The sequence below is a fragment of the Rhinatrema bivittatum genome, chromosome 6 (assembly GCF_901001135.1).
Source record: "Rhinatrema bivittatum chromosome 6, aRhiBiv1.1, whole genome shotgun sequence".
Taxonomy (NCBI): domain Eukaryota; kingdom Metazoa; phylum Chordata; class Amphibia; order Gymnophiona; family Rhinatrematidae; genus Rhinatrema; species Rhinatrema bivittatum.
Window position 1 is genome coordinate 235,170,002 of NC_042620.1, and position 26,289 is coordinate 235,196,290.

The 26,289-nt window shown below is 43.4% G+C and overlaps 1 protein-coding gene across 13 annotated transcripts in view; it reads left to right on the forward strand.

The window, feature by feature from the left end:
- ZNF185 (zinc finger protein 185 with LIM domain) overlaps positions 1-22,143 on the forward strand; it is a 220,858-nt gene extending 198,715 nt beyond the window's left edge. For 12 of the 13 annotated variants that reach the window (XM_029606612.1, XM_029606618.1, XM_029606617.1 and 9 more), the window contains 7 exons: positions 3,443-3,541; positions 7,999-8,112; positions 13,184-13,264; positions 14,715-14,801; positions 15,229-15,331; positions 17,963-18,061; positions 20,289-22,143. In XM_029606612.1, the coding sequence (XP_029462472.1) occupies positions 3,443-3,541; positions 7,999-8,112; positions 13,184-13,264; positions 14,715-14,801; positions 15,229-15,331; positions 17,963-18,061 (583 nt within the window). In that variant the 3' untranslated portion in view covers positions 20,289-22,143. The remainder of the gene's footprint in view (positions 1-3,442; positions 3,542-7,998; positions 8,113-13,183; positions 13,265-14,714; positions 14,802-15,228; positions 15,332-17,962; positions 18,062-20,288) is intronic. The other variant, XM_029606614.1, reaches the window with a different exon arrangement.
- Positions 22,144-26,289: the final 4,146 nt, after the last annotated feature.

Below are 26,289 nucleotides of genomic sequence, written 5' to 3' on the forward strand. Positions count from 1 at the left end.
ATTTACTGAAAGAAAGTGACTAAATGTTTGAAGACATGAACTAGAAGGCCTCTTGACTTGAGATTGATGATAAATTCTATGGTAGACAGGCAGGAAGGTGAGGAAAATATGCAGAGGGATTTAGTGAAGCTCAAGGAATGGTCTAGGGTGTGGCAGCTAAGATTCAATGCTAAAAAATGCAGGGTTATGCGTTTAGGGTGCAAAGGTCCAAGGGAGAGGTACAGTATAAAAGGTGGAATTCTTCTAAATGTGAAAGAAGAGTGGGATGATGTTAAGGAGGTCAAGTAGATTTATAAAGCAACAACAAAAGCCAGAAAGATGCTTGGCTGCATAAGGAGAGGAATGGTCAGCAGAAAAAGGGGAGTGATCCCTGCTAAGACCTCATTTGGAATAATGTGTACAGTTTTAGAGACCACCCCTTCAAAACGCTATAAAACGACAGGAGCTGGATCAGAGGGTGACTACTAAAATCAGGGGTGGCCAAAACCGGTCCTCATGAGCACAAACAGGCCTGGTTTTCAGGATATCCGCAATGAATATGCATGAGATGGATTTGTATGTATCAAATCCATTAAATGCAGTTTCTGTCTCATGTATATTCATTATGGATATCTTGAAAACCACATCTGTTTGTGTTTCTCGAGGACCGGAGTTGGTCACCCCTGACTAAAATGGTCAATGGCCTTCGACCTGAAGCATACGGGGACAAATTTAAAGACCTGATATGACAGAGACATTTAAATACCTCCAAGGTTTCCATGAGCAGGAGGCGGGCCGTTTTCAATGGAAAGGAGGCTCTAGATTGAGGGTGAAAGGGGGTAAACTCAGTAATAATCTAAGGAAATATTCCTTTACAGAGAGGGTAGTGGATGCAAGGAGCCTCCCCATGGAGGTGATGGAGAGAAGAGAAGACTTGTAAAGCTTTTCTTCATAGGGGAAATGTTCCATCCCCTTTATCATCTTGGTAGCCCTTCTCTGTACCTTTTCTAATTCTGCTATATTTTTCTTCAGATAAAGTGACCAGAACTGCATACAATATTCAAGATGAGGTCACACTATGGAGCAATTCAGAGGCATTATGATATTCTCTGGTTTTTTTTCTCCATTCCTTTCTTAATAATCCCTAGCATTCTATTTGCTTTCTTGGCTACTATTGCTATTGAGTAGAAAGTTTCAAAGTAATTTCAGTGATGACACCTAAATCCTTTTCCTGAATGGTGACTCCTAATGTGGAATCTTGCATTTTGTAGCCATAATGTGGGTTACTCTTTCCTAAGTGCATCACTTTGCACTTGCCACATTAAATTTCATTTGCCATTTGCATGTCCAGTCTCCCAGTTTTGCAATGTTCTCTTGCATTTTCTCACAATCCTCTTATGATTTAGCAACTTTGAATAATTTTTTGTCATCAACAAATTTTACCTCCTCACTTTTTATTCCCATTTCTAGGTCATTTATAAATATATTAAAAAGCAGTGTTCCCAGAACAGATCCCTGGGGCACTCCACCATTCATCTTTCTCTATTGGGAAAATTTACCACTTAAACCTACTCTCTGTTTTCTATCTTCTAACCGGTTGGCAGTCCACAATAGGATAATTCCCCCATCCCATGACTTTTTTATTTCCTAAGAAGTCTCTCATGAGGGACTTTGTCAAATGCTTTCTGGAAATCCAGATATACTATAACAACTGGCTCACATTTATCCACATGTTTATTTATGCCTTCAAAAAAATATAGCAAATTTATGAGGCAAGACATCCCTTGGCTAAATCCATGTTAGCTTTGTCCTATTAAACTCTGTCTTTCTATATGTTAAACAATTTTCTTCATGATAGTTTCTACCATTTTGCCCGGCACCAACAATAGACTCACTGGTCTATAGTTTCCTGAGTCACCCCTTGATCCCTTTTTAAAAATTGGTGTTACATTGGCAACCCTCCAGTCTTTGGGTATCATAGACAATGTTACTGATAGTTTACAAATTTCCAATAGTAGGTCCGCAATATCATTTCTCAGTTCTTTCAGTATACCATCTGGTCCAGGTGATTTACTACTCTTTAGTTTGTCAGTTTGCCCTAGTAATCTTCCAGGTTCACTGAGATTTGTTTCACTTCCTCTGAATATCATTCTGGCATCTTCCTCAGTGAATACCAAAGCAAAGGATTCATTTAATCTCTCTGCTATGACTTTGTCATCCCTAAGTGCCCCTTTTTACCCCTTGATCATCTAACGGTCCAACCGACTCCCTCACAGGCTTTTTACTTTGAATCTAACTGAAAACATTTTTATTATGAGTTTTTGCTTCCATGGCAAGCTTCTTTTCAAATTCTCTGCCTTCCTTATCATATTAATCAATCAAGAGCAAACTTGAATAACGTGGTCTTAAGAAATGCTTTGAAAGATTTAACACACTCCATGCAGTGAAGAAACTGGGGCAATGAGTTGCAGATTGTAGGTGCAGCTACAGAAAAGACACATTCTCTAGTGTCAGACGAATTACAGTAGTGTGTTCTAGTGTTCTAAAATGCTTCTGATTAGAAAATAATTTCCCCATGCTTGTGAAAAAACACAGAGCATATCGATGAGATTTATATATTTTTTTAAGATTTAGCACATTTTTTTTTTTTATTGGTAGCTTAAGGAGAGCTAGTATTCCCCTGCCCCCAGACAGCTTATAATGTCAGTCTGAGGCAATGGGCAGTAAAGTAGCATGCCCAAGTGACATCAGCAGGAATTGAGCATGGTTTCCCCAGTTCTCAGGCTGTTACTCTAACCGCTAGGCTTCTCCTCTACTTCCATGTTCTTGTTAGCCATGCTCTGCAGGTCTAAGTCCAAGCCTTGAATCTTCCACATTTACTATTTAACAATATTTTTTACCTCTGTGCTTGACTCAAAAAACGTGTGCATCATTGTTTTCCATACTAAATTTATTTTTTTCCAGAACATATTAAAACATAAGAAGGCAAAATATACTTCTTTCTAGATGTCTTTACTATGTACGTCTGCATTCAGTAGATCTAGATCATATGTTTTCATGTAATAAAATGGAATGTAACCCTGTCCTGCTTTATTGAGGCAATAAGGCATCAAAATATGGTTTGTCACTTCCCTGTATTCAAACTAAGCATGTCTGAACCAATCTACTTGTACCTGTGAATTTAATTTCCTGTTCCCTAAACTGTGTGCAGCACTCTTTCAGGAGGGAGTATGTCTGATATCTGAATGCACTAAATGAGCACTGCCAGGTGGCTGAAACAAATAACCGGAGGGCACACCCATGAGTGCACAACTTTATCTTTGTTCTGCAAACAGCAGATGAAATGGACAGAATGACTGAAAGCAAAACAAAAAATAGGATTCTTGATGCTTATTGATTCCAAGTATAACTTCCACCAGTCGGTTAACAAAGTTCATCCTGGGCTCTCCTCTTTCTTTGGTAGATCCAGCTCACGTTCTGTTGTCACCACTACGACCTCCACTACTGAGCCCTGGAGCATGGTCTCCGACTATCATGATGACAAAGGACCAGCCTCCACAAGGTAAGCAGGTTAGGACTGCAATGAGATTCTGCTCAGAGACGACTAGAGAGCAGAATCAATCTAGAAGGTTAGAGTGCTAGCTACATCATCACAAATCCTTATGAGCACAGTAACATCACCCAGGCTGATGCAATATGGGTGTTCAAAAAAAACGGGCGCTCATGATTGAGCGTCCTCTTTCCTAACACGCCGCCCATCCACCTCTCCCGGGGGCACGATGCAGTATGGTAATGAGTTGCTGCATTAAAAAGGAGGCGCTAGGGGAAATTGTGCATCCCTAGTGCCTCCTCAGCATTGGGCACCCAGGAAAAGTGGCTGTGCACGGGTTAGGAAAACGGATGCTCATAAGATTGGGCATTTGTTTTCCGAACATGACTGCTGTCAAGACTTTTTTTTTTGTCCATGTTGCTGCTTTCTGTGGATCCTCTGACTTAATATCAGAAAAGCAGTATTTTCTGTTTTTCTGCTCGACGTTTGGGGCTCTTCAAGACATAATGCCAGCTCTGGGGCTGGCGTTAATTTTTGAGGGTTTGAGGGTTAAAATGTGCACATCGGGGGGTAATAGCTAATAGCCTCATCAACATGGCATTTACATGTGATAAGTGCTGTTAGCTACGCACTGATTTGGACTAGGGATGTGCATTCATTTTGTGACGAAATAGGAAATAGAGACGATATTTCCTATTTCGTCGCGTTTCGGGGAGGCGACGAAACGATAAGAAAACCCACGAAATTTCATGTGGTTTTCTTATCGTTTTTGGGGAGGGGAGAAAGGGCACATTAAAAAAAAAACCCCCAAACCCAACCCTTCAAATTTAATTAATTGCAACCCCCCACTCTCCCGACCCCCCAAGACTTGCCAAAAGTCCCTGGTGGTCCAGCAGGGTCCTGGGAGTGATCTCCCCCTTTAAGGGCCATCAGCTGCCACTAATCGAAATGGCGCCGATGGCCCTTTGCCCTAACTGAGTGACAGGGGCTTTCGGTGCCATTGGTCGGCCCCTGTCACATGGTAGGAGCAATGGATGGTCCGCGCCATTTTTTAAGATGGCGTCGGCCATCCATTGCTCCTACCATGTGACAGAGGCCAGCCAATGGCACTGATAGCCCTGTCACACAGTAAAGGCAAAGGACCATTGGCGCCATTTTGATTAGTGGCAGCCGACAGCCCGAGAGGGGGAGATCGCTCCCGGGACCCCGCTGGACCACCAGGGACTTTCGGTAAGTCTTGGGGTAGGGGGTCGGGCAAGTCTTGGGGGGGTCAGGAAGGTGGGGGGTTGCAATTAATTAAATTTGAAGGGTTGGGGTGGGTTTGGGGGGGGTTGCTTTTTTAAATCTGCAGGGTTGGGGCGGGTTTCGGGCATCGGTTCCGGGGGGCAGTTGAAATAAAATCGGCCCGAACCGCGGGAAAACGAAATTTCCTGCAGCTGGCCGATAAAGGCTAAACCAAAAGGTTTGGCCAAATCACATCTCTAATTTGGACACACGTTTTAGATGCACTTATCCCCTTATTGCATCAGGGGTTATGGATGTGCATCCAACCACAGCTTAACTTGTGTGCTAGCCTGAGCGAATGATAATGCATCAGCCTGGGAGTGTGCTAACCAGATGTCCCACAATACAATGCACTGTACTGACCTCAGACAAAATCCATTCTTGGTAACTGGAATCCCCTTGAGCATTGAAATCTGAGCTTTTTTTTGATTAATAAGAATATAATGATCTGTGATGTCTAGTATAATTCTTGTCCCAAACAACCATATGTAATTAGGATGCTGTCCTCTATCTTTTCACATGCATACCTTAAATTTAATACCTGAGATGACAAGGAACGATAGGTGTATAAATAAGTAGGACTTAAATAGACACTCTGTTTAGACCGATCCACAGAAATCATGATGGAAACAATCAGGGAAAGAGAATGACAAACATTAAAGTAAGTTGATGTGAAACCTACCTTGAGGCTTGCAGATGCCTCTTTAGCAGTAGTAAGCAGTGACATAGTCTGTTTGTAAGAGCATCTCTTTGGGTGGATGCCAAAAAAGTACTGTACCAGTGAGGAGATGTAGAACAGCCAAACAGTTTCTGGAAGAGTCACTGATTTAATGGATCAGAAAGAATGGAGTCTTTCTCTATCTGTGGCAGTTTTCTTAGGGTGCCACATAGAGAGTTGGGAGCTGTTGGGTACTGAAAAGTAGCTGCAGGGATATGTAGGCTCTCTCCCTCTCCCACTAGTTTACAGAGGGGAAAGTAAGCCTAAAGCTTACCATTCCTGTTAATCTCAAGGTACTAAGGACCAGGACCAAGGAGGAATGACAGGTTTCCCAGCATAGTGGAAGGTAGCTCTGAGATTGAGTTTAAGAAAATTCCAGTTCTGGGTTGCAAGAAACCAATCTGGAACCCTTGCAGAAATTCCACTGTGAATCACTAGGGAGAAGGACTTTCACATTGATTTTTCTAGACAGAGTAATTCGTGCCCAAATGGCACATTATCGAGAAAAGGAGTCAGCACTAACAAGGTGCATCAGGAGAAAAGAAAGAAGGAAAGGGGGTTGTTCTGGAAAGGATCAATGTAGATACTGGATTTCAGGTGGCAAGGGATGTCCTAAAAGGTATAGCAACTCCCAAAGCCTGCTCATTAGGACAGTGATTCTCACCCCAGACCCCGGGACACATCCAGACAGTCTGGTCTTCAGGACCTCCACAATGAATATGCATGAGATAGATTTTCATGCACTGCCTCCATTCTGTGCAAATCTATCTCATGCATATTCATTGGGGAGATCCTTAGAATCAGACTGGTTGGGTGTGTCCCAAAGATTGGGTGAAGAACCATTGCATTACATCCTACAACAGAGAAGCAAGAGGGGTGGGGCGAGGAAGGGGAACTGGATACAGACAACAACTAACAGGAGCCTTGACATTTACAGTCTGGGCTACTGACATGCAGACATAAAGGGAAAAGTAAAGGATGGTTTCTACGGCCAAGTCCAAAGCAAAGAACGTCAAGCAGCATTGTCTGAATTATCAAGAAGGCTCCTCACCCAGTAGAAATGTTGCTAGCAGTAATTTGTTATGGGTTTGACAGTTGCTTGTTTTGATTGTAAATATTACAACCACAATACTTCTCTTATCATAAGGCCTGAGAGTAACAGCACGGAGCAACAATTACTACCCTTGAGAGAAATATGGGGGTATCCTGCATGGAGTGACAGATACTATCATAAGATTCTTGCTGAGCAGACTAGATAAGCCATCTGTTCCTTTTCTGCCATCATTACTATGTTATAGACTGTATCGTGATTGCGTAAATGGAAGAAGCAGCTTCATCTCCAAGTAAATGGACTGTTAATCAGATCAGAGGTCCCCCAACTGATATGCTGTGGCACACTACAGTGCTACGGGGGGAGCCCTGGGTGAGCTGTGAATTACTGCCCCCTGCAGAGACAAGAATGGGCTGGGTAACAGCTGCCACCACAGGCAGCAAAGTCTTAATCTTTCTCTTCTCCCCATCCAGGGTGTGATAGCCTCTAGCCAACAAAAGGAGTCAGTGAACAATGCCTTAACCTGCTTCTGACTTCTCTTCTGCCACCTTGTCTCTGAAGTCAGAACTGCATGGGACGGTGAATCTCACGAGACTATGGCACCTCATGCCATTCTGGTTTCAGAGGCAAGCCAGCAGAGGAGGAGGAGGAGGCAGCAGCAGTTAGGAAGCACAGCTCGCCTGATCCCTCATGCCAGATGGAGGCAATCCAAAGTGGGGAAGGAAAGATGGTACCAAGGGATTGGGGAGAGGGAGAGGAGGCAACGTGGTGATTCCAGGGTTGGGGAGGGGAGGGAAGGGAAGGGAAGGGAAGGAAAAGGAAGTGATGATGCCAAAAGGGATGGGCATGGAGAGGGGGGAGAAGGGAATATGGTGATGCCTAGGGGTGGGAGGGAAGGAAAGGCGATGATGCCAAGAGGATGGGGGAGGGAAAGGGCTGGCGTTAATTTCTGAGTGTAAAAATGGTCGTGTGATGAGCGCTATTAGGGGGTTGGACATGCGTTTTGGATGCGCTAATTCCCTTATAGCATAAGGGGTTGTGTATGCACGTCCACATCGCTAGTCCAACCATGGGTTAAACAGTGCGCTCGGCTGCATCAGCCCCTTTGTGTGATCTTTGCCAAGGGCTCTGATAAAGATCAGCACAGCTGCAACCTGGTTTGCCTGAAGTCATAAAGCTGGGGATGACTATGCTGGAGAAACATTAAAATATTTCAGACACTCATATCTCCTCAGGAACAAAACTGAACTTAAGATTGATGAAGGTGAATTTTAATGGGTTGGTCTTAACTGACAACTGAATATTTTTGCTAGTCTTCCTGCTTTGAGAAAGTTGCAAGAGGACCAGAAGACTGACAGAACTGCAACTCAGCCATCAATGCACAGACTTCTAAGTGCCTTTCTTCCTCCTTTTCAGGTTTACCACAAGTTCCAGAGAAAGAACCACCACTACCACTACCACTACCATGAGAGAGACCCGTTATGAGAGCCCATCAGCCACACAGTACAACAAACCTGACCCAAATGCCAAGTAAGAAGCCACCTCAATATCCGACCCATTGAATAACTCCTAAATAATCCACTCTCATTTTCTCCTTCTCCATAGTTCATGTTCATAAGAATCAGCAAGAAAGAAAAGTGCAGACTAAGGGATCTTTGTACTAACTTGTGTTAAAACCAATGAATAACACCCATTATCTGCCAATGTTAATACAGGCATTAAAGAAGGCTTTAAGTCGCAGTGTAGTAAGGTAATGAGCTGCACAACACAAAAATGCCGCATTGGGAAGTCCAGTTTTCCCTGTCTTTACTGTAGAAGGTGAAAGGTCTGGTAAGCATGAGGGGAACACCCCCATACCCCAAAGATATGATGGGCCTCCAGGTGCTCCCTATACTTCTACCCTCCTGAAGATGGGGCTCTGGACCCTATTCTGTCAGCCCCCAAGACAAAGATGGACTCCAGGCCCTTCTCCTATGCCCCTGAACACACCAAAATGTTTCTAGGACGGAGCCCTACCCTCCATAAACACACTGTAGGGTCTCTGGGCCTGAACCCACCCAACCCCCACCTAGTCACCCCCAAACCCCCTCTTACCATGTCGCCCTCTCTTGAAAGCATATGAGAGTCAGGGTGTCAGTGGAACCATTTTCAGTTTGGTGCCTGACTGGAGGCAAACCAGCTTCTCCCTGCAGGTGAAGGTCTTTAAGAGATCTTGGAGGATAGCAGTGGCTGCCTTAGAGAGTGACAAACCAGGAGACCCCCACACTTTTGTGGACCTCAAAAGTTTGCAATAAATTATTTTGAGGGTGAAGGTTTTGCAGTGAAGTGGCTCTATTTGCATTTTAACACTTGTCTATATCTAATTCTGCCAAAGAATATTAAATAATTCAGAATTTTCATTGCAGTTTCTTGAATAGGGCACACTGAAATTGGAAATATCTGACTCATGTATAAGTCATCAAAATTAAATCTTTACAGAGCTTCAGCTGGCTTTCTTGCCCACAGGCCCAAAAACCCATAAGCCAGACCTGGGGTGAGTGTGGGTTGGTGGACTTCTGGGCCCAGAGGAGTTCTGGTGTGTTCAGAGGGGGAGGGAAGGGGTGGGGGACAGGTCCCAGGGGCCCTGGGAGAGGAGGGAGACGCAGCAAGAGCCCCAGACCCTGTGTTAATGGCTGCAGTTCATGGATGTTAGCTAACTCTTGCATAAACATGCATTTAACAGAGGCGTTAAGGCTAATGCCTGTTCATACATTGGCTTGACTACACACATTTCTTATTAAAAACAGCTATCAGAGGTTAGATTTTTGAACCGATAGATTCCTTCTATTCCTTGGGCTTCCAGCCCAATAGGAACCAGCGTATAGTGGGCAATGACATCATGAGTTGTCAATCACAGTCACTCCGGGTTTTTTACCTTTATATTTTATCCCTCTTCCAACTCACGTTAGCCCATTCATGGTAATGATAATCCTCAGCCAAGGACCATGCACCAGGGCTCCCTCTGGACTCCTGTAATTGTGAGTTTCAAGTTCAGGCAATAGTTGTTGCCATTGTGCAATGACTGGGACTCCTGCCTCCCCATGGTCTCTGAATGATGCCTTTATAGTATCCCCAGCTGGCCCAGAAAGCAGAATCCTGGCCTGGGAATGAAACCTGGTCTTCTGCACGGTATCAGAGATTTTTTTTGTTTTTAAGAATATTCTAAAAATCAGTCCTTTTTTATATTTTTTATTTCAAGCTTTCGGTAGTGGGAACATGGCCCATTTCCCCATTTTTTTCCCCTGTTTAAATCCCCCATCCCAGATGGTATTCCTAGGCCAGCACACAGGAACCCTCAGCAACCCCAAAGGCCGGAGGAAAGTCTTCTCTGACTCTTATGCAGCGCACTGCATGATGGCCAGAAGGGTTTGCCTCAGCATCGACATCCATCTTCCTTCTCAAGTTTGTTGCCTCCATGGCATGCCTGAGCCCAACTGGCTCCATCGAACAGCAGGCTCATAGCCTGCTGCACTATGCTTGAACAATGCCACGATTGCAATCCCACATTAAACTTTTATTTTTAAAAAGTTAGAATCAGTTTTAAAACAGACACTGTTTCTCAGTTGCCGCCTGCTATAGTAAGTGACTATAGTGTTTATGGGCTGTAATATTTGTTAATAAAATATCTGCAGTAAGGGTTGGCCCAGCGGCTCAATGGCACTGCTATGGATTGATTGATTGATTTATTTATTTATTTATTTATTTATTTCACTTTATATACCGACTTTCAAGTTCATTTCAAGGCGGTTTACAATAAATTGAGTTGCAGTAGCAACACTCAAATACGTATAAAACAATCCGTACACATTTTACATCACACAAAATTAAAACTAAAACATTTTAAATATCACTTTAAATATGGCCATACAATAGAACCCCACCCCTTCTTCCTGTGGAGAACCTGGATTTGATTTTGGGATCAAGTCTTCCATTTCCCAGGCTGACCAGTGCTAAGGATGCTGCAGAGGCAGCGTTCACAGTGCCTGGGGGGCAGGGAGGCCCAGGCATCATGGAACAGTATCAGCTAGGGGCCAGATTTAGCAAGACTCTGAAAGAACTATAAGCAACTTGGAAGATGAATGAGTCACTTAATGAAACTCATAGAGGAGCTAGGATGTGCCAAATATTATTTGGTTTTAAAGCTTGGTTCTGCATCACCTTTTGTACACCAGAGCATTACTGACACATCTGGTGTTTAAAAATAAGTCTTTAGGCAAGTGTGAAAAACGGCCGTAATGCAAAGTCAAAATCCTTTGATCTTGTTTTAGAACAGCATTACTATTCTAGCCCCTTCATGTACTGCTTCATCAATACATTCCTGATGGGGAAAGCTGCAGGGCCTGGGGGTTGGATGCCCTCACTTGTTTCTGTGCCACCAAGTCACTAGCCGTCACCATGTGCCACTTGAGCTTTTCAAGCAGAAACCACTTTGCTCCTCAACCCCTTTCAGTCACGCTGCTGCTTCTGCACATAAGACAAATAGAAGACTGCTGGAAAAAAATGATACACCGTATTTTTCGCTCCATAAGACGCACCTAGGATTCAGAGGGGGAAAATTTAAAAAAAAAAAAAAAATTGTGCTAAACCGGCTCTGCGTCTGGGCGTCTTATGGAGCAAATTAGGGGAGTGCATAGCTTTTTTTTTTCTCCCCATTTTGTTTTCGGGTCTGGGGAGGGCCATTTCGGTCCACTCCCCAGATCAGAAAACTTTTTTCTCTGGGAACCCCTCCCCCCCCCCTAAAAAAAAACCCCATCCCACACTTTAAATTAACAACCCCCCACCCTCCTGACTCCCCCAAGACCTGCCGACTTAATTTACCACAACCCCCCAAGACCTGCCGACTTAATTTACCGCAACCCCCCACCCTCCTGACTCCCCCCCAAGACCTGCCGACTTAATTTACCGCAACCCCCCACCCTCCTGACCCCCCCAAGACCTGCCAAACGTCCCTGGTGGTCCAGCGGGGGTCCAGGAGCGGTCCGGGAACGATCTCCTGGGCGTGGGCCGTCGGCTGCCAGTAATCAAAATGGCGCCGACGGCCCTTTGCCCTTACTATGTCACTGAGACCGACCAATAGCGGTCGCTCAGTGGACCACCAGGGACGTTTGGCAGGTCTTGGGGGGGTCAGGAGGGTGGGGGGTTGCGGTAAATTAAGTCGGCAGGTCTTGGGGGAGTCAGGAGCGGGGGGGGGTTTGTTAGAAGTTTTGTTTTTTTTTTATATTCGCTCCATAAGACGCACATACATTTTCCCCCCACTTTTGGGGGAAAAAAAGTGCGTCTTATGGAGCGAAAAATACGGTATATACATATATATAAAATCTTAATGCTTGCTGATTTCTTTGAGGTCGGTATTCGAAGAAACGTTGCAGGCTAGATCAAAACCTTTGCAAACTGGCCAGGCTAATCATCTAAATTTAGGTACCTTAAGTTTCACTAGGGAGCTAAATTTGGCAGGTCAAATTCTGAGATGACTCAGGGGTGGGGTTAGGGCAGGGGAGAAAATTAGATGTCTAGCACTGATTTTCAGCACCAGCTTCCTAACTTGCTGACCAAATGGAGCTGCAAAAGAAGCCCTAAATATGTCTGGCCATCCTTCCTCCAACATCAATCCAAAAAAACCCCCCAAAACCTGCTGATTCCCGATCCTCTCCTTTCTGATCCCCTCTTGGCCCATGACAGTGCCCCAGTCCCTTCCCTCCTGATTCCCAGTCCTAACGAGGATTGGCTCCTTTTGAAAGTGAAGGGAACTCATTAATATTAAGTGCCAGTCGGCCGTCAGCTGTACTGGCACTTAGTATTAAGCCAAGATGGAGGTAAATCTGTGTCCTCCTCCCGCCTTGTGGAGGAGGCCTTTCCAGGGCTGTGGGAGCACTGGGGTGAGATGGGGGTCAGGAGGATAAAGGTGGGAAATAGCCATTTGGGGACGTCCTTTTAGCAATTTGGAAGTGGGAGCAGAAGCGATCAAGGCACCGTGGAGAACATGTTTTTATTTTTTAAAAGGGGATCAGGAGAGAGGGAATCAGGCCTGTGCTTGGGCCAGTGATATTAAAACAAGAATTGAAAAGTGGCTCATGAGAGAGGGATCTGGTTGGATGAGGGGATGACTTTTTTAAAAACATTTAAAGAGTGGTAAGCCTGGATCTGTATTTGGTTTTTGTTTTTTTTTTAAAGAAGACATAGTCGGTTAGTGCCTAATTTTCAGCACTAACTGGCAAAGTTTAGCCAAGGAACCTAGCCGCAGTGAATCTAACCGGTCAAAATCTGACCTGCTCGATTTAGGGGACTTTTCAATTGAAAACCTAAGCGGTTATTGAATGTCTTATGGTTTACTGTATCCAAGATCTCAAATGACAGGATCGCAAGACGGGTTCCAGCTTCCTGCACCTTCCAAGTACATCACATGCAAACATGCAAAACACGACAAACGCTTCGAGAGATTTTCTTGTCCCCCACTAACAGAAACCTGCCCCTCCCCCCCCCCCCCGCACGCCCTTTCAGGTTCTCTCTCTCTAGGCTTGTAGTTCCGATAGGAATGTTTCTATTGCTTATTTCTGGTTCTCAGTTCCAGAGGAGTCTTTGTGAAGGAATATGTGGACAGCAGTGAGCTTTCTTCCCGAAATCCTTCCTCTCCAGTCTACAACAGGTGAGAAAGATTCTTGACTTTATTGTCTGGCGGAACTGTCACGTGCGAGCAGTCAGAGGCAAGCGGGACAGGAAATCTTTGCATGTCTCTCTGTAAGATGCCAAGAAAATAAATGCATTCTAAAGGGAGATGCTCGGTCAGTAATATCAGCATCCAAACACCGGCTAAAAGAACAAAACGCACACGAGCACGTTTTGTATGCATTATCTAGAGTAGGCAGACTATGGCAATCTTTCGAAGTAACACCAAGACACATTTTACACACACACCACTCTTCACTACCAGCTAGGTACAATTAGGGGTAGATTTTAAAAGGTGCGCACAGGTTTACATGCGCGCACGCTACCCGGCGCGCGCAAGGGGGTGCACAGTTGTGCACTTTGCGCGCGCCGAGCCCGCTCCGAGCCGCGCCGCCTTCCCCTACCCCCCACCCCACCTTCCCTTCCCTTCCCCCATACCTCCCCCGCCCTTTCCCCCCTACCTTTTTCGTCTTCTTTTTTTTTTTTGTTACAAAACTTATTTCAGCCCTGGGGCTGAAGTAAGTCGCGCTCGCCGGCCAATTGCCGGCGCGCGATCCCCGGCACAGCGGCCGTGCGGAAGCCTCTGACCATGCCCCCAGACCACCCCTCCCCGCCCCTTTTTGCAAACCCCAGGACTTACACGCGTCCCGGGGCTTTACGCGCGTCGCCGAGCCTTTTGAAAATATGCTCGGCGCGCGTATGCCCGGTTACACGCGTAAATCCTCTGAAAATCTGGCCCTTAAAGTTGAGGCACCCTGAGGATACTAGAGAAATTAAAAAACAAACTTTTTTTTATACTTCAAGGCTCTGAATCTTAGCAGTCTCCAGCCCTGGATTTGTCGATAGGCACCCATGATGTTTGTGCCTAGGGCGGCAAACATTTAGGGGCAGCAGGATGGCTAAGATTTGCTGCCTTCCCTTGTTGAATCTCATTCAGCAGAGAACAGCCCCTTACTGAAGGTGGGAGAGAGCAAAATCCTAAATCCATCCCTGGCAGTCCCTTCATTTTCCCCAGCTCCTTTTATATTGATGGTGGCAAACATTTAAAAAATGTATGAGTCTGTAATAAAAACTCGGACTTGTAACCTGACCATTAAGTGCTCAAACCTATGTCCGCTGATCCAGAAAACATCAAAAAAATGGTAGGCATTTGGTTTAAAAGTCAATGGAGTTTAAATCAGGAATCTGGTTTGTTATTATAAATTGTATTGCCTATACAAAGATGTGTGTTAGAAATGTACACTGAGACTAGCTTCCAACCAAGGTTTGCCCAGATAATTTACCTGGACTAGCTGTCTCCCAATGTGGATTTACAAATGTATCCAATAAAATAGATTTTTATAATAGCTTCTTAAGTCACAGGAAATTTTTTTCTCAATTCATTTTCCTTTGTCAGCATTTAATGATCATTTCCCTTTCCTCTCTGTTAGTAGCAGCGGAGGCAATTTCTCTGATGACATAGAAAGAGTATCCTACAATAGTAACTTTAGCTCTCTGTACAGCAGCGCACCGAGGAGGTAAGGCTACATCCCAGCAGCAGTATTACCTTTATACAACTATGAACTGGATGATGACCTTCCTGTTTATTTTTCATTACAATCATGCTGGGGCTTGTTACCCTCTTTTCTTCATTAGAAAGGGCAAGATGATACATTGTGCTAGGGCAGAAAAATCCCCCTTTTAAGGAAAGATTTCCAGAACTTGTACATGATTCTGATGTCCCTTGCTAAAGAAAGAGGAGACTGCATTATTTCATTACACCTGTTACAAGACAACAGTACCTTTTTACCAGTAACTTTGAAAGTAAAAGTCCATTGCCTGCTGCAAAATTAAAAACCTAACAAAACATAGCATTGTGAACCTCACCTTCATGCAACAAGATTACTCCCTGCCTGGCTTTCCAATACCTTTATGCTCGCTTTCCTTTCCTGTTCCTCTCTGCAGGTCGGATGAAGGTCCCTGCACATATTGTGGTCGTGAAATTAGAGACTGTGCTAAGATCATCCTGGAGCATCTTAATATTTACTGCCATGAATACTGCTTCAAGGTAAAGAGCTTTATTTCCGCAAAATCAGTACCTTACTTAGGAGACATTGTGCCCTGCTGTGCACTGGAGGGTCATTTTCTAACAGCTTGCACAGATTTTTAAGGCAATTACCTGCACACTTTCCATCAGTTTGCAAAGGGAAAATATGCACGTACTTTCCCTTGGAAAATTATCCCCACTTAAACGACCTACACACATTTACACCTGCTAATGTGTGCACATAGTTGTATGGGGGAAAATTTAAGGGCATGCTTTTGAAAATGCAAAAGTATATGCACAAGCCAAAGCCCTCCCCATTTCCAGCCCTGGGAACACCTCTGCTAACTATGGCTAAATGTATGTGCAAATAAGCCATATGCGCATACGTTTGCCCACTTATCGGGCAAGCAATTTAATAAAAAGCTATTTCCACAGATAAAGCACTGTTTTACTTTCAGAAATGGCATTGAAAATTACCCTTCCATACAGGACGATTTTTAAAGCATTGCTCGCGCAAAAAATATCCACATTTGCGTGTATGCGGGCCACGCGTGAGCAATGCAAATTTTAAAAGGCCGCAAAATACGCGCATATGTATCCGTGTGTGCTTGAGGAATAAGGGGCGGAGCATGGATGTTCTAGGATGGGACCAAGACATACATACATAACTCCAAATTTTATAAACAAAACCCACAGTGCATATACACTAGATATCCCCATAACGTTATTGCTGCTCCTGATGAGGAACAAGTCTGTAGATCTCGAGTTGTACTGCTTAGAGGACAGGGTGAGGGATCCGAGCCAACTGGGGGGCATGCAGGATGAAGAACCAGAGGGCTCTGAAAGACCTCGCTATTAACAAACTGGCGGACATTGGAAAACTGGGAATGTGCCTTGCACGAGCCTGTTTTAAAATTTGCTGACATATGCTGATGAAAGCTGACATGGTCCTATTGAAGACACCCACGCGCTAGCTGTGCTCGAGTAGCCTCTAAAAATTAGGAGCATACTTGCGTGCTGTTGGTGCAGTTTAAAACAAATGTGTGTAAGTGCATGCATGATTAAAAATTCTAGCGTATCCTTGCCCACATGCCGATATACGCGGGTATGCGTGCACACTACGTAGCCAGATAAGACTGAAAAGCGCTACTTGTCTATCTAAATAGTGCTTTTCTGACTTATCTGGATGTCTGAACTTGCGCAGGAGGAGGAGGAGAAGTCCATTTCCTGCTATTAATTAAATTGACTTAGATAATAACCACCGCTGTTACTAGCAACGGTATACATGGAATAGACTTACTTTTTGGGTACTTGCCAGGTTCTTATGGCCTGGATTGGCCACTGTTGGAAACAGGATGCTGGGCTTGATGGACTCTTCGTCTGACCCAGTGTGGCATATTCTTATGTTCTTATGCACGGCTCACATGAGCATTTGTTTACGCATCTGTACTTGTATTTTGTAACCTGCGCATATGATTTCCATGCAGGTTATAAAATACAGTAGCAACTTTGCATGCATCCATATACACAGGTAAATGGGCGCACACAAGCAGTTCTGAAAGTTATCCTCTCTGGGTGCTGTACAGTATAATGTTCGGTAGTTCAGCATGTGTTATGTTCATTTAAAAGCTGTGTCAATAAAGTTGTTAGCAAAGGTCATAGGGCACCAGAGGGTGCTCTAGGAAATAGTAAAGATGTTCACGACTCCTGTCCAGACTATCTGGGCGAGTCTTTCAGGGATGGGGCCTAGTTACATGTAAATAACCACCACAGAGCTGTCTGTAACGTGACCCTTTTTGTTACCATGAAACACTAGCAGGTGTGTTTCTATGACAAGTTTGCATGTGATGTGGAGGCAATCCAGCTGATGATAGAAGGCTGCCCCGAGGCAGGGAACAGTGAGCAAACAGAGAGCAGTCTATAGCAGCATTGTACTTTGTGGAAGCATATGTTTGTATTATGATACTGCTCTAAAAAATAATTTCAGAATGGAAAGTTTGACAAGCTATTCAGCTTATACCGGAAAGCTATAGCTGAGGGCTTCTTAGCAGTTCGGGTGTGACTGAAATCATAGCAAAAGCTGGAATGGGAGTATTAAAATACTGCAGATAATAATAATAATAATGGAACTTTCTAATTATGCTTAGAGCACTTCCTGACAACATATTCGTGAAAAGGATGCGGACTAGCTGGCAAAATGAATCACAATTGATCAGAACTTAGACAAAAGTATATTTGGAGTTGTATAACCCAAACCGCATTCCCAGAAGAGAATGCACGTTCTTTCCTTCTAGCCAAAAGGGGGAAATGTAGCAATGGTGGAGCTTGGTTTGTTAGGCTTTGTTCCCATAGACTGAGAATAGGAGTAAAGCCTTAGTAAATCGAAACCGTAGCAGTAGAGAGGAAGGTTTTGGGGGGAGCAGCTGGAAAGGAGGTGTGTTTGGAATGAAAGCGTGGGCCTCTGTTAGTAAATAGCCTTTTAAAATATAGAGTAAGTTAAGCTGACCATAGAGCATAGCTCTGGATTCCTGATCACTAACCTACAAGCCCAAGAACTGGCATTCATTATAGATTCGGTCTCTTAAAAATGTACAGTATACAAAGGGAAAATTTAGGCTGCATCATTAATCTGGTATTTTCTTGTCTGTGTAGTGTGGAATATGCCACAAGCCCATGGGAGATCTGATTGACAGCATATTCATTCATCGGGATGTGGTCCACTGTCAGAGCTGCTATGAAAAACTCTTCTAGGTTGGTACGAAAACTCTGGGCTTAACATATTAGCTGAAGGGATCAATTTTATAGCGCAGCAGTAGTGCTGGAGACCCCGTTTCTCAACCCTAAGATGAGCTCCCACTTCTTAAACAAGGTGGCACTGAAAACACTGTGGAACCTGTATTGCTTGCTCTCGGAGAGAGGTAGCCTTGATCAGTCGCACTGGCTGGTTCAGCGGCTTGTTTACAGGAAGTTGCGGTGAGGGAGCCACACTCCACACCTAGGAGCGATGGGAAGAGGGTAAATAATGAACATGTATAATGGTCCATTTCTCATCACCTTCAGCTTTCCCTCACCCCCATCAAAATGAAAACAAGATTCTAGTTGGAATGAATGTACAGGAAGTGAAGGAACTTAATTTTCCCTTACCCTTAAAATAATAATAATAATTGTTGATGAACTGTCGCTAATAAAATATAGCTTGGTTGTTGCTTTATTTATTTATTTCAAAGTTTTTATATACCTTCCATGCAGATACAAACCTGATCAGAAAGGTGAACAATCTTAAAACATAATTTAACAAAATTCAATTCATACAGAAAACAGTTCAAACAATAGGGATGAAATGCAGTGGAAGATTTAGGATAAAATTCATTACATTCTTTTCCCATAGACACAGTGGGGGAAATGTCATTTTTGATTTGGCTTTATCCTAGAAGTCAATGATCTTCAAAGGAGAAATGAATTTTATCTCATTACTTTAGTCTTCGCCAATAAATACATAGGTACTAACTTCTTATGTCCTTATATAGTGACAGTGCATGTCTGTAAATAGAAAGCAACTAAATATTATGGAATTTGCTCACAGTATCACAGCTGCTTTCTGATATTGCGATGATATTGAGTCAGAGGAACCACAGAAAAGCAGTATATTCTGCTTTTCTGTTCAACTTTTGAAGCTCCTTAAGACATAATGCCAGCTCAGGGGCTGGCGTTAATTTTTGGGTGTCAAAATATGCGCATCGGGCGCGCGGTTATTTTTTACATTGGGGGATAATAGCAAATAGCCTCATCAACATGGCATTTACATGTGATGAGCGCTATTAGCTACATGCTGGTTTGGATACACGTTTTGGATGCGCTGATCTCCTTATTGCATCAGGGGTTATGGATGTGCGTCCTGCCGTGGGCTAACCTTTGCACTAGCCTGAGTGCACGATATTGCATCAGCCTGTGTATGGGGGGGGAAAAAAGCTTTGTGAATCAGACCCCCACAGTGTGCTGATTCTACTACCTGTACTTTTCCAGACCTAGTTAAATCATAAATGTAGCAAAATGGCCTTCAAATGTCATAATGTGTAATATTACATTACAAATATTACTGACAGTGATAATGAAAATAAGCAAATGAGGAACAGAAATCAAGTAGTTCAGGGCTAGATTTTGGTGCAGTACTGATTAGGGTTTCCAATGACTCAGTGTCATAAGAAACAGGCTAAGCCTTTATGGACTTAATAGGGTTCTGTTAATTTTTGTTTTGAACTGGCAGAACATTGATTGAACAACATTGTATTGTTTTATGTTTTTATGTGTCATAGGTATTTTAATGTTACATATTATTATGAATGTTTTACTGTAATCCATTATGATTTATGCAGATGGAATATTATGGATTATTTTAAGTGATTTTATGATTTGTTATTTATATCTTGAATACTTTTTTACTTATGAATGAATTTATTGTAATCTGCCATGATCAATAAGTCAAATAATAATGCTTAGGCGAGATCTATGCATATAAAATAAGGAGTTACATGGGGAGATTTGCTGACTCCACAGTAGTGGATTTTCAGTCTCCTGAGAATGTGCATACTTTTAACCACATTAAAAAAGGGTGTTCTGCTGGTATGCCAGTAATATGCAGACCTTATGCCATAGCTCAACACTGCTTATGTATATATTTAGTTACAAAGCAATCTAATATTCCATCACAGTCCAGAGAATTACCTGGTGCATAGAAATCAGCTGGATTGGTGCAGTTGAAAATTTTAAACTTACTTTTGCAGTTAGGCACCCCATTTCTCCTGGTTTATTTATGCAATTCAGTGAATACAGCTGGGGAAGGAGGAGTTTAAAAGCAGGAGTCGCATGGGCTGACCCTTAATCTGATATGGAATTACCTGGTATCCTGTGTCTTGAGCAACATGGGGTTTTATGTTTGCATACTCAATGTGTGTATTTGCCTTTTCCTGTTTGCTTTCAGGTTCTACAGAGCTTGAGAATGTCAGCCAGCCATGAATCTTCATCAGCTGCAAGAACATCAGACTATGTTCAACAGTTCTGAGCATGTTATTAAATCTTAAAATAATATTATCTCCACTTCCTATACATCAGCAGATTACTGTGTAATATTGCATATATCTTGATGCTTACAAATTGCATGCTAACATTAGTAAGACATAGCTAACTTTTACAAAAAAACAAAAAAGAAACATAGCTTAAGAGTTTCTGGGTCTTTCTAAAAAAAATGTTATATATAAATATTTGTTTCAAGGTGCACTATCAACTTCTAAGAACTGATGATTGATAACATTGTACCCACTTCGCAGGGAAGTTCACACAGTTCCAAATCATTATGACAGACTAATTAATTCCTTATTTATTTTGTGTTCCCACACCCAGATCTTGCTTAGTTTTGTAATCCTGCATCCTGCTTAAAGAGACAATTATAAATCACAAACAGGTGGGGCAGGCTCACCTTTGTGGTTTGAAGCATCATTATCAGAAACTGATGACAGGGCAGGTACCCATAACCACTGGGCTGGCCAATCGAAATCCATGGACTTCTGTCACTGACAGTCAAAAATCTGACTTCAGTATTACCACCTTCTATCCAAACTGAAAACACCTTCTCTTTACTCCTGTACTGCTTTCTGTTATACTGCTTTGATTGTCCCTTCCTGTTTCTTCTTTCATACCTGATAATATTAATTTTGCTCTCAAAGTGCACACTGATTTTTAGTGTGCATTTTGTTTCTTGGAATGCTCAATGCCCAAATGAGATATGTTAATAAGTTTGAAATACATGCCCAGTGATCTCTCCCACCCACCAAACTCTGCCCTTTCTCATATTACATCCTCCCACATCATATATGTTTATCTAGCTTCCTCTTCAAATACGGCTTCTAAGGGAATGGATGCATTGCTATTCTGTCTCCTCCACTGAATCATGTTGTAATTGGTGAAAAAGATGGTAGGGGATTATAATTAGTGAAACTTTAAAGCTAGCAAGTACTCAGATCAGTCTGCAGTCAGCTTTTTCCAAATTGCTCAAGTGCATATGCACATTAGCATTTTGTAAGCAATGGGCTTAACAATGTAAATTCACTATAATTACTCTACAGTTTTTAATGTCATTAGCTATGCTCCCTTTGGTTTTCTTCACCCCATCAAAGGCATGCTTCAAGAGGTTCTATCTGCCAGTGCAGAAATTAGGCTGGTCTAGGCATTGCATATGGGATTTTTATCTCCATCATTAGGCGGATTTCCACTCTAGTATCCATTACACCATACTGAATATATGCAGCAATATAGTGTTGCATCTAGAAGCTCAGAAAGATGGTGGCTTACTGCTAGACTTCAGCATCACTAAAGCTAATGTGGTAGAGTGTCCAGTACTCAAGAAAGTTGAAAGCGTTTCCTTCTACCTATCTCTAGCCCGAAGTGTCAGCCTTGATCTATAAGTATGTCAGGAAAACTTAAATCTAGGAAGCTCAGGAACTAGACCCTAGCACTACATGCATGTGTGCTCTACTGTGCTGTCCATTGTTGCGTGGTTCACTTAATTTTCCTGCCAATCCCAAAAATGGGAGTTAATAAGCATATGAATCTGAAGCAGTGGAGGATAAAGAGGATGCAAATGTTATTTAAGTGTAATCAAAGCCATAGAATTTCTCTGAATCATATAATTAAGCAAACATTACAGGAAGGAGCATTTTTATTTTGTTTCACTGCATGTTTCTTGGGGTGGGTCTTTCCATTTCAGCCATAAACTGGAATTGTGTAATCTCCGGAAACATGTATGATAATAAATATTAAAGTATTATATATAACCTCAATCTAAATTGTATCCTGTAAGATGTAAACATTTCTATACATAAGCAGTGGTAATTTGCCTGGATGAGCTATGATTTTCATGCAGACTTGGGGCTTCTACAGTATGTCAAGCAATCAAACTGGAATGAAATTTGAACAAATTAGGTGGGTCTTGCGGTCCTCAGCTAGCATCATATGTATTTATTTGCATTTTGCCTTTCAAGTTCCTGCCCAAAAGAGGTACAACAAAAATATCTACAGTACCTGAAGGTAACTTACCTTGAGCTACCATGAAAAGACGTGAGATAAATACACTAAATACCAAATTTTCGATGGCCTGCGCACGCTAAAACTGGGGGGTGCGCATGTGGCTGGGTCATACATGCACCGAGCGCATTTTAGAAATGGCCGGGCCAGTATTGTAAAATTCTCTTCTCTGTGCACGTGCGTCCCAACCCACCCACATGCACATGCAGATATGAAAATCACATGTGCATGTGTGTGCAGGAACCGTATTTTATACCATGCACGCATATCACTGGGCAAGAAGTTTTCACAAAAGTCATGTTACGGAAATGAAATTAGTCAATTCTTATACATTTCCATGTGCTAAACATGAATGTGACTGTGAAAATGCAAAATTGGCTCTAGTTTTTTTGTAATATGCAATAATATAATTACATCTTGAATTGTATGCCAATAGTAGGAGACCTACGGTTAATACCGTTTGAAAAATGAAGTCATAGACTATGTCTTAGATTTCTTTGCTTGTCTCTTGTACACCTGTTCGGGATCATCTCTGCGGAGTATCCAGCATGAATATTTCAAATGCTCACCCTTTCTGACTGGGCTTCATATAGTACACTGCTGACGTCAGCTTACTCAGCATGGCAGTGGAACTGCATTGCATCAGAAAATGATGTAATAAACTCTGGATGATGTGTGCATGATGGTATTATGCAATATGATGCAATATTACATTATTCTAGGCTTATTTACAGTCCTACTGGATAAATTTACATGACTAAACATAGAAAGTGAACTATATTAAATATCTTCAAAACAAGAGCCAATAAAAACTTTTCATGGTCATATTTGTGTTCAGCACATCAAGATACTACAGAGTAGGACCTTTTTAGGTCAGTAATACTTTCATTGTTGCCCAGTGTTTTATAAAATCACCGCATCTATGTGTGCACACCGGGAACCGCACGCACATGGACGCATGCATGCTTGTTTTAAAATCGACCCCTAAGTAAATAAATAAAAGAAAACAATAAATATAACATAATAAAATACACCAGCACAATCAAATACAATAAATATAACATATAACTAAGACATATAAACTCACCACATCACATTCTAGGAGACAACAACAAAACATATAACAACATCATTCCCATCGCTCCACAGTACATCATCTTAAAACAAAAATTATAATCCCTATATTTGTGCAGGCAGCCAAGAGGGAGTAAAATAGCATACATATATTTGAAAATTCCATATATATGCAGAGCTGGATGTAACTTTGGTGCCCCTAGGTATGGAGGGGAAGGGGAGATAGGTTAAAGAAGGTGGGGGAATTCCCCACCAAGACACAAATGAAACCACCATGCTGAAGGGGGCACCTTCTCCTCCACAGAGTGGCCTCTTTATCAAGTGACAATAATCAGATCATCTCATCAGACCTGCCCCTACCCCTTTCAAGCCAGCAGGAATGGGCTGGCATCTATTCAACAATGCTTTGAATGCTGCTCCTGCACTTTCAAGGCGGCGGGTCTGTTGGGACTCTGCTGCTTAGCCTGAGCGGCAGTTTAGAAGAAAGTGCCACCAGGATGGGGGAGAAAACACCCCTTTCAACTCCTACATTGCCTAGTGAGAAATCCAGACCCATGTACACACTCCCAAGAATGCATCTTTTTTAACTTGGCTAAATGTGTGCTTGCTATGGAAGCAGGCACATGCTTTTAGCTTGGTTGAGGAGGACAATATTCAGTCAAGGCATTTTTAACTTCATAAATCACTATTTACCAAGGTAAATGGCTTTGAAAATGTTCTCTGCATATTGCAAGACACCGTATTTATTTTAGAATATTTATATATCACTAAAACAAGGATACTTTACCAAGCGGTTTACAAACCAACATAAACCATCATGTACACTTAAATCTCAAACTATTCATAACAATATAACAGGAAGGCCTACTCACGTCGCCGTGCATTGGTTTTTAAAATTCCACCCTCTGTGCGCGTGCGTCCCAACCCGCCCACATGCGCATGTGGATATTAAAATCCCACGCACATATGCGCGCAGGAACCGTATTTTATAACATGCACACATATTATAAAATCGCCTAAAATATAGTTAGGGTCCTTCAATTTCAGTTTAAACTGATTTTCACTCATAATTTCCTGGATTTTTTCAAAATTGATAATCGGTTTAAACCAGATTTGTCCCTAATTTGCTTCTGATTAAAGAGCAGGACCAAAGCTGCAGATGCAGGGACTCAAGGCCCCCAGCAACTGCTGGAAGCCAGTGAGGCCTAAAGCACCTGCAGTATTTCAAGTCCCCACCACCAGCAGCAGCAAAAGTGCTCGCTCTTCACTGTCTCTGATGTGGCACTGAAGAGCGAGCGCCTGCCACACCTACTCCTAAGAAGCAAAAGTACCTACTGTTTGGTGCCACCAATGCAGCATTTGAAGTGGGCCCTGCCTACCAGAAGCACTACCTAACAGGCTCCCTGGCTCTGCACAGAAGAAGTGCAGTGCTGCGGAGCACAGGAACCTCGGTAAGCATGCTTCCAAAGGAGAGAGGAGCAGCCTGAGCCATCACTAGTATGAGATGCACTCTCTACCTAGCTGCTGTCAAGCTAAGTTGAGAGTATAGGGGTAGATTTTAAGAAAGTGTGCCTTCGCGTACTTTTGTTGGCGCACCAGGCGCAAACAAAAGTACGCTTGATTTTAGTAGATACGCGCGTAGCAGCTAAAATCCAGGATCGGCGCGCGCAAGGCTGCCGATGTCGTGTAGCCGGCGCGCGCCGAGCTGCACAGCCTGCCGTCGTTCCCTCCGAGGCCGCTCCGAAATCGGAGCGACCTCAGAGGGAACTCGCTTTCGCCCTCCCCTCACCTTCCCCTCCCTTCCTCTATCTAACCCACCCCCCCGGCCCTATCTAGACCCCCCCCCTACCTTTGTCGGGGGATTTACGCCTCCCGGAGGGAGAAGTAAATCCCCGCGTGCCAGCGGGCCGCTAGCGCGCCGAGACGCAACCTGGGGGCGGTTCCGGAGGGCGTGGCCACGCCCCCGGACCGCCCCGGGCCGAAACCACGTCCCCGGGCCCGCCCCCGAAACGCTGCGTCCCGCCCCCAAAACGCCGCGCCGATCCGACACGCCCCCGACACGCCCCCCCTCGAAAAACCCCGGGACTTACGCGAGTCCCGGGGCTCTGCGTGCGCCGTTAGGCCTATGGAACATAGGCGCACCGGCGCGCAAGGCCCTGCTCGCGTAAATCCGGGCGGATTTACGCGAGCAGGGCTTTTAAAATCCGCCCCATATTGTACAAATCTCATCTTTGTGTACATTTCCTCACTCCAAATCACATCAAACCTTCACTGATGTGTACTGTACTGTTCGTACCTCTGACTGTGCACGTAAAAGTGCCCCCTAAACCCTACACTACCACCAGAACCTCACCTTGGGTTACTAGTTGACCCTCCTACAGTGGTATAAAGAGTTGACTAATATGTGACTCCTTAGAGGCTGCCTTTCTCTCCCTCTCTCTCTTCTCCACTCCACTCTACTTCTCTCCCCTCTCCCTCTTCTCCTCCTCTCTCCCCAAAATGGAATTTGCAATTTTTGGCACAAATCTCATTTCGGGTATATTGCACAACATAACTCCAGGAAAAAAGGTGTAGTTATTTCCGGCATTATAACGTGCATTACGCTATTGCAAACAACGTTAAACACCCCTCATTTTCATAAACTCTACCCAAACGCCTCCCTTTTGACTACATTTTTTTAAATTTGCATACACATCTCGCGATGCATTATTTATCGCAGGTGTTATGGCCCTAACGCGATTTGATGAATGACCCTGGAAGTTTTGAAAATCAGTGCTAAGCTCCAAAGTTTGTTTCTCTGCCCTAACTCCATTCCTTTAGCCACCCAC